Raw genomic sequence first — 9,456 nt, 5'->3', positions numbered from 1 at the left:
CCGTAGAGGCTGCCATCCGGGCCCTACATCCCTCGGCGGTGCGGATTTGCGTTGACTCGGCCGGCGAACCCGAGATTTCGAGATGCACCACGTCCCGGGCCACCATACGCCACGTTTTGGCCCCTTTCGTCGGGCTAGGTGGCCTCAAAAACGAGAAAAAAAAAGTTTTGACATGCACCACGGAGGGACCAAAATCGTCGGCCATGGTACACCAGCAACCACGGCGCGACTTCAACTTCGTCGGCCATGGCAACTTTTCTTGTAGTGTATTACTGCTGCTGTGTTACTGTTACTATTGCTCTCATATTACTGCTACTTTCACATCACCCCTGTTACTAGTGCTTTTCCAGGTGCAGCTGAATTGACAACTCAGTTGTTAAGGCTTATAAGTATTCTTTACCTCCCCTTGTGTCGAATCAATAAATTTGGGTTTTACTTCCCTCGAAGACCGTTGCGATCCCCTATACTTGTGGGTCATCAAGACTATTTTCTGGCGCCGTTGCCGGGGAGGCATAGCTCTACTCATAAGTTCACCTGGGGAGTACACTCTACCTCTCTCTCTGCTTTTATTTTATTTTGTCTTGCTAGTTTATTTCTGTCTAGTTTATTTGTGCTTAGTTTATTTCTGTCTAGTATTATTTTGCTTAGGTTACTTTTGCCTAGTTACTTTGTGTCTTGTTTTATTTTCCCTATATACCCGAAAATCCATAAAAAATTGAAAAACCTAAAAATTAAAAACTGCTGTTATGGGAGAACCAACAAACTACTTGGAGCTTATGGAATGTTATAATAATTATAGAAAATCAAGAACTGGTAAAATAATGAGTGCTATGATAGAAAAATTGAATACAATGGCTAGAATCTTGCTTAGACGCCATGATATAAACTGTTGCTCTCAACATGATACTAAACATCTTAAATTTCAATGTGGCTTTAGTGAGGAATTTTTAATTAAGAACTATAATCGGAATTGCTATATTCATTATGGGTTCGAAGAGGTAGAACAACTTGTGCTATTTGTAAGGACCTTAAAGATTATGTCTCTACTATCCTTAATTCTTGTATAGAATGCTACAGTAGGAATCCTTATATCCTTGATTATAAAGAGAGACACATTAATGCACAAGAATGCACTCACAATTTGCAGGAACCGGTGGAAGAAGAAATTGATGAACCTGAAAGCTCATTGGATGAAAAAGAGGAAGAGAGCGACGAACAAAAGGAGGAAGAATGGATTAGCTACCCATGTCAACCTTCTAATGAGAGTAACTCTTTATCTCTAACACTATTTGATTGTCCTCCATGCTTACCGAAAGAGGTTGAATGTTATGTTCCTGTGGATTCTCTTGAAATATTACCTATGAGTAAAACTTGTGAGAATAATTATGCTACTGTTATATATGATAATCCATGCTACTTTGATAAATCTTATGATAATGCTTTGTTTGTTCCTGATGTCGAAATGCATGGTACTAAAGAATTTTGCTTAGCAAATGTTTATGATAAAGCTCTAGATGATGGTCCTATGTTACTTGATAATATTAATTGTACTACTAATGAAAATGGGATTGGAGAGTTCTTGACATTATCTATGTGTCCCATATCTCTTGAGATTGATCATTCATCTTGCTATATTATTGATAAAAGTGTGTTCGAAAGTTTTAATTCCACTATTTTTGAGCTTGATAAAAATTATGTGTTTGTGTGTCATGAAAAGTATGCTGCATGTGATAGTTATATTGTTGAGTTTATTCATGAAGCTACTGAAAATTATTATGAGAGAGGAAAATATGGTTGTAGAAATTTGCATGGTACTAAAACACCTCTCTATATGCTGAAAATTTTGAAGTTACTCTTGTTTTATTTTCTTGCGCTTGTCACTTTGTTCTTCATGAAGTTATTTGTGTACAAGATTCCTTCCCATAGTAAGCATGTGAGACTTAAATGTTTTTTTTTTGAATTTTCTTTTTGATGCTCTCTTTTGCTTCAAATACTATTTCTTGCGAGTGCATCATTTAAAACTGCTGAGCCCATCTTGACGGCTATAAAGAAAGAACTTCTTGGGAGATAACCCACGTGTTATTTTGCTACAGTATTTTGTTTTATATTTGTGTCTTGGAAGTTGTTTACTACTGTAGCAACCTCTCCTTATCTTAGTTTTGTGTTTTGTTGTGCCAAGTGAAGCCTCTAATCGAAGGTTGATACTAGATTTGGATTTCTGCGCAGAAACAGATTTCTATCTGTCACGAATCTGAGCTTATTTCTCTGTAGGAAACTCAGAAAAATCTGCCAATTTACGTGCGTGATCCTCAGATATGTACGCAACTTTCATTAGTTTTGAGTTTTCTGATTTGAGCAACGGAAGTACCATTTTAAAATTCGTGTTTACTGGCTGTTCTGTTTTGGCGGATTCTGTCTCGTTTTTTGCATTGTCTCTTGTGGACTTTAAGTGAGGCTTTCTAGACGTGGAGAGCTGTAGCTAATGTTTTATTGAGTTCTTGCAATGTGTCACTACAGGACCAAGGTGGACTAAAGTTTTTTGAGTACTAACCCCTCTAATGAAGTTTATGAGAAGTTTGGTGTGAAGGAAGTTTTCAAGGGTCAAGAGAGGAGGATGATATATGATCAAGAAGAGTGAAAAGTCTAAGCTTGGGGATGCCCCCGTGGTTCATCCCTGCATATTTCAAGGAGACTCAAGCATCTAAGCTTGGGGATGCCCAAGGCATCGCCTTCTTCATCAACTTATCAGGTTCCTCCCCTGAAACTATATTTTTATTCGGTCACATCTTATGTGCTTTACTTGGAGCGTCTGTGTGCTTTTATTTTTTGTTTTGTTTGAATAAATTCGGATCCTAGCAATCCTTGTGTGGGAGAGATACATGCTCCGCTTTTTCATATGAACACTCGTGTTCTTCGTTTTACTTTTAATGTTCAATGATAAAAGTTGGAAGCTACAATACTTATTGGTATTTGGTTGGAAAGAGAAAATGTCTCATAATGTCTTGAATAATTTGACACTTGGCAATTGTTTTGAGCTCTCAAGTAGATCATGATTAAGTTTTTTCATGTAGTTTAAACCTATTAGTGGAGAACTACCGTAGAGCTTGTTAAAATTGGTTTGCATAATTGATCTCTCTTAAGGTCTAGATATTTTCCGGTAAAAGTGTTTGAGCAACAAGGAAGACAGTGTAGAGTATTATAATGCTTGCGATATGTTCTTATGTAAGTTTTGTCTGTACCGGTTCATACTTGTGTTTGCTTCAAACAACCTTGCTAGCCTAAGCCTTGTATCGAGAGGGAATACTTCTCGTGCATCCAAAACCTTGAGCCAAAACCTATGCCATCTGTGTCCACCATACCTACCTACTATGTGGTATTCTCTGCCATTCCAAAGTAAATTGCTTGAGTGCTACCTTTAAACAATTCAAAATTTATTACCTCTGATTTGTGTCAATGTTTTATAGCTCATGAGGAAGTATGTGGTGTTTATCTTTCAATCTTGTTGGGCAACTTTCACCAATGGACTAGTGGCTTCATCCGCTTATCCAATAATTTTGCAAAAAGAGTCGGCAATGGGATTCCCGAGTCCCAAATTAATTAACAAAAATAGACACTCCTCCATGGTATGTGATTGTTGGACGGCACCCGAGGATTCGGTTAGCCATGGCTTGTGTAAGCAAAGGTGGGGAGGAGTGTCATCATAATAAAACTAAAATAAAAGGGCACTCCTTCATGGTATGAGATCGTATGGCGGCACCCGAGGATTCGGTTAGCCATGGTTTGTGAAAGAAAGGTTGGAAGGAGTGCCACCCAAAAATAAAAATAATTCATGGGAGCCGCTCTTGAAGGTTTGTCTAGCAAGGGGGTTAGAGTTCCCACTACCATTCGTTGACAACAACAAACACCTCTCAAAACTTTACTTTTATGCTCTCTTTATGTTTTCAAAACCAAAGCTCTAGCACAAATATAGCAATCGATGCTTTCCTCTTTGAAGGGCCATTCTTTTACTTTATGTTGAGTCGGTTTACCTACTTCCTTCCATCTTAGAAGCAAACACTTGTGTCAACTCGTGCATTGATTCTTACATACTTGCTTATTTGCATTCATCATATTACTTTGTGTTGACAATTATCCATGAGATATGCATGTTGAAAGTTGAAAGCAACCGCTGAAACTTAAATCTTCCTTTGTGTTGCTTCGATGCCTTTACTTTGAATCTATTGCTTTATGAGTTAACTCTTGTGCAAGGCTTTTGATGCTTGTCTTGAAAGTACTCTTCATGAAAAGTTTTGCTATATGTTATCTATTTGTTAGCAACTATAGATCATTGCCTTGAGTCACTTCATTCATTTCATATGCTTTGTAATAGTATGATCAAGGATATGTAAGTAGCATGTCACTACAGAAATTATTCTTTTTATCGTTTACTCGCTCGGGACGAGCAGAACTAAGCTTGGGGATGCCGATACGTCTCCAACGTACCTATAATTTCCGATGTTCCATGCTTGTTTTATGACAATACTTACATGTTTTGCTTGCACTTTATGATGATTTTATGCGTTTTCCGGAACTAACCTATTAACAAGATGCCAAAGTGCCGTTCTCGTTTTCTCGTCGTTTTTGGTTCCGGTAAAGGCTGTTCGGGCAATATTCTCGGAATTGGACGAAATCAACGCCAAAGATCTTATTTTTGCCGGGAGGCTCCGAACACCGAAGGGGAGACGGAGAGGAGGCCCAGGGCCCCGACACCACAAGGCCGCGCGGCAGGCCCCCGGCCGCGCCGGCCCGTGAGGAGGGCGCCCGGTGCCCCTCTCGACGCCGCCTCTTCGCCTATTTAACCCCTTTCGACCTAAAAACACCGTACCACCGGACGAAACTCCGTAAAGACTCCGTGGGCGCCGCCACCATCGCGAAACTCCACCCGGGGGACGAAGTCTCTGTCCCGGCACCCTGCCGGACGGGGAAGTGCCCCCGGAAGCCATCTCCATCAACGCCATCGCCTCCATCATGCTCCGTGAGTAGTTCCCCCATGGACTACGGGTTCTAGCTGTAGCTAGTTGGTATTCTCTCCCCCATGTACTTCAATACAATGATCTCATGAGCTGCCTTACATGATTGAGATCCATCTGATGTAATCGGTGTTGTGTTTGTTGGGATCCGATGGATGATACATTATGATTAGTCTATCTATAAAGTTTGTGAAGTTATTGTTGCTCGCAATCTTGTTATGCTTAATGCTTGTCACTAGGGCCCGAGTGGCATGATCTTAGATTTGAGCTCTATAATTATTGCTTAGATTGTATCTACAAGTTGTATGCACATGTCACCGTCCGGAACCAAAGGCCCCGAAGTGACGAAATCGGGACAACCGGAGGGGATGGCGGTGATGTGAGGGACACATGTTTTCACGGAGTGTTAATGCTTTGCTCCGGTGCTCTATTAAAAGGAGTACCTTAATATCCAGATAGATTCCCTTGAGGCCCGGCTGCCACCGGCTGGTAGGACAATAGATGTTGTGCAAGTTTCTCATTGCGAGCACGTACGACTAAATATGGAAAACATGCCTACATGATTAATGAATTGATGTTCTTTCTTAATGCCTTATCAATCCTATCAATTGCCCAACTGTAATTTGTTCACCCAACACTTGTTATTGGAGAGTTACCACTAGTGTAGATAGCTGGGAACCCCGGTCCATCTTTCATCATCATATACTCGTTCTACATGTCAACTATTTTCTGGTACCATTGCTCTCATATTGCTATTACTGCTGCTGTGTTACTGTTACTATTGCTCTCATATTACCGCTACTTTCACATCACCCTCGTTACTAGTGCTTTTCCAGGTGCAGCTGAATTGACAACTCAATTGTTAAGGCTTATAAGTATTCTTTACCTCCCCTTGTGTCGAATCAATAAATTTGGGTTTTACTTCCCTCGAAGACTGTTGCGATCCCCTATACTTGTGGGTCATCAGTTAGTTCCAGAAAATGCATAAATACGACATATAATGTGCATAAAACATGTAGATATCATCAATAATGAAGCATGGAACATAAGAAATTATCGATACGTTGGAGACGTATCAGGTGCGCGCGACCAATACTACCCGATCCAGCAAACTACAGGCAAAAGATGCGCTGATGCATTCGCCAGCGGAGCCTTCCGGAACTCACTTTGGCTAGATGAAAAGGATCAGCACCCGGTAGGTCTTCATCTTTGCAGAAGAAGAACCCTAGGACCACCACCTTCAAACCCGAAGCAGACGAACATGCCCCACGCCGCCATCCGTTGACCAACGATGACGAAGGAGAATTCGGTGGACGGCGGAAGCCGCAACCACACCATCCTCGCCCCGCACATCGCCGCCCCCTTCCTCGCGCCACCAGCAGAAGCCGACGATGGATCTCGGCGGGCACAAGATCCAACAGCCGCCGCCACCACCATCCATCGTCGGAGGCCATGGAGGAGGAGCCGCCGCCGCACATCCAGGGACGCCGCCCTAGACACGGAGCACGCCGAAGCCGGAGGTCGCCGCCTCCAACAATCCCCCGGGGCACTTTGGCGCCGGGGCCTGCCGGCACCATGGCCAGCGCCGACGGCAGCGGCGGAGGGAGAGAAACAGGGAGAGGGGGCGGTGGAAGGAGGGAGATTGGTCCCCCGGCGGCGCCCTGGAGAGCGCCACTGGAGGGGTTAGGATGTCAAATCCAACAGTGATGCAGTGGTCTTATAACAACTGTTTCCATTGCATAAGGGGAGCAACTGAAAGTCGCTTTACATCTAGTCTTTTGAGTGGTCTTGCATTTGTTCGACACGATTTTGTACAAGTCGCGACAGTATTTTATTGCTTGGCAAATTGAGAAGAAAAGGATGTGCACAAGTACTGATGGATTCATGTTCTAATATGTGAATAACATGCAAGCTAAAATAATATTGAACAAGCAATTAACATGTGTCCGTGTACTCGTATGGAGGTGGTCATTGGATTGATACATGGAGCTATTGAATTAGTTACGGATTGATCCATCAGCTTCACATGGGCATGGCACGTCCAGGCAAGTACAAACCCAAAAGTACATATACGTACGTCTGTGCACATACGTCGGCCAGTTCATTCATACGTTCGCGGGCCGGTACGCTGATCGGTTTGCCTCACAAGATATTTTAGCCAGCTGAAAGCTATCTGATAAACATCAAAAACAAGAACGCTATTAGCGCGGAGACTCCACGCAGCTATCCATCCATCCATCCATCGCCCGACTATAAAACACAGCTCGCGGCCACGGGAAGAAAAGAAGGGAGACGCGGGAGGAAAAAAAAGAAAGAAGAGCAGCAGGAGAGAGAAGGGAGGCACGGAGGAATTGGTGGAGGGAGATTGCACCAAGCCAGCTCTTGTACACGGCAGCGAGCACATCTGATCTCCATACACACATCTAATCTCCATACATCCATCCATCAAACCAAGAGCAGCACTTCACATACAGGTTTTTTTTCCGATAAAGGAGCATAGCTCCAGCCTCTGCATCAATAGATGCACACGGTTTATTTTCTCTACTACTTAAAAAGACTAAAATGATTCCTTATTCTGCCATCCACGATACATTCTAAATTTTCGTCGTCCTCGTCTCTGCTCCGCCCCGCACGCGGAAAAATGGGCCAAGCCCATTACGACCATGCAATCCTTTGCTGGAGCGATCGCGACCCCCTTCGCTATTCTCTATCATGTCCAACCCTAGCCGCCACTGCTCTCCCCACCCCCGCGCGATCCGGTTCCTCATCCGCCTGCGCGACCCCCATCGCTTGCGACCGTGGCGGCGCTTCTGGGCAACCCGGTGGAGGTTCTGACGGAGAGATCGGCGCCGCGGCTCACGAGGCTGCTAGAGAACGTGATGGTGGAGCGGAGCCTGTGGGCGGTGCACGTCGTGCTGGACGCCGATCCCGCCGTGGCGGACCGCGCGCGCGCCGCCGTAGCCACCTACATCGCCGAGGGACGCAGGCCGCCGCTCCCTGCCGACGCCAACGACATCGACGCGGCCGCATGGTTCGAGCTGCTTCTCTCCAAGTTGTCCGTCGCTCATCGCTGATGATGGATTCTTCGTTTCTTGTGCAGCGCTGAACCCTGACGAGAAGGTGTTGGATCTGGGGTCTCACAACTTCTTCATATGCGCCAGAAGATTCTGAAGGAGAACATGGCGCTGCTCTTCCTGGCAATGTATGGATCAGCAATTTCATCTCCACCTTCTACTGATTATGTGCAGTACTATACCTGTTCAGCAAAAGAAGCCATGCATATTTATTCAAGCTAATCCCTGTTCGAACCAGCAATAAAGCTAGGGCAGCTGACCAGTGTTGTTCTCTGAACCCATTCTCATTTGTCATAAAGTTCTCTATTAGATTGTGAAATACCATTGCACTTGAAGGTTAAACTGCAAATGTGTTCCCATGACAGAAAATTCTCCGTCATAGTGATGGAGTAACATTTTTTGTTTTCTGTACTTGTCTTGTCATGTTTGATTTTCATTATTCTGTTATGTCAGCCTGCAATTACTTTTGGTCCTTGTTTGTTCTCTGCACTTATTTAACTCAATAATTGTGTAAATCTGAAAAAAAGAAACTACTCTATTTTAGCTTATCATGCATAATTCGTAGTTGCAGGTTTGCATTTTCTGAAGGAAAATATTTAATCCTCATTTCAAGAGTTCATTGACATGATTTACTGCGGGATGCAGCGTCCAATGCTGAAGCCATTGAAGTTACTACAAGCCATGCTTCCACAATTTCTGAAGCAGGTCAGGTATATACTCCCTTGTTTTTTTACTATAGTAGCCATTTTTTAGTACTCCCTGCATATTTAGTAGTTCAACCTGCATTGTTACAACCTGAGATATATATTTGGTGGCACAATAAAATCAAGGATGTATTTCTGTTTCTAATTAAATGGAGTATTCTTTTTTGCTATCTGAAAAATACTAAGGTCTGAAACTACTGCAGTATCATTGTTAGTACTGTCGTATCTCTGAAAATAGTAAGGCCTGCAATTCCTTGTGCTTGAAGAGGTTACTGAGCTTGTGCAGGAGTTATTTTCTGCAACGCTCAAACTTTGTTTTAGAATTCTTGCAGAGGTCTTAATACACTCTCTTGGGAGTACATTACATACTTCTTCATTCGTACTAAGACTTGTGCATACTGTTCAAGATATGGTAGCTTTTTCAGGAGATCATGCTGGTGGAGCAGGTCTCCGCGGTGGCGAACGACGACGACTCCGTCCTTGTAGAAAGGAGAAGGATGGATGCGGGAGTTCGATCTCCTGCGTCGGGGGAGACCTGACCCGAGATGCGCCGGTGGTGGGGACCATCCTGGTTGAACAGGTCAACGCGGGCGGTCGCCGAAGGCGCGGAGACCTGCTATGCAGGCCTGGGTCAGCTGGTTTTACAAGCCCTAACGATGGAGTGCGCGG

At 43.7% G+C, this 9,456-nt stretch overlaps 1 protein-coding gene across 1 annotated transcript; it reads left to right on the top strand.

Annotated features, from left to right (window-relative positions):
- The first annotated feature begins 6,584 nt into the window (after positions 1–6,584).
- LOC124646995 lies at positions 6,585–8,205 on the top strand. Its single transcript, XM_047187009.1, has 4 exons — positions 6,585–6,691; positions 6,754–6,835; positions 7,736–8,063; positions 8,098–8,205. Exons 1-4 carry the CDS (start codon positions 6,585–6,587, stop codon positions 8,178–8,180), a joined length of 600 nt encoding a protein of 199 aa, XP_047042965.1. The 3' UTR covers positions 8,181–8,205.
- The last annotated feature ends 1,251 nt before the right edge of the window (positions 8,206–9,456 follow it).

The sequence above is a fragment of the Lolium rigidum genome, chromosome 4 (genome assembly GCF_022539505.1).
Source record: "Lolium rigidum isolate FL_2022 chromosome 4, APGP_CSIRO_Lrig_0.1, whole genome shotgun sequence".
Classification (NCBI taxonomy): domain Eukaryota; kingdom Viridiplantae; phylum Streptophyta; class Magnoliopsida; order Poales; family Poaceae; genus Lolium; species Lolium rigidum.
Note: the sequence above shows the minus strand (reverse complement) of the source record. Positions and strands in the feature narration are given on the sequence as shown.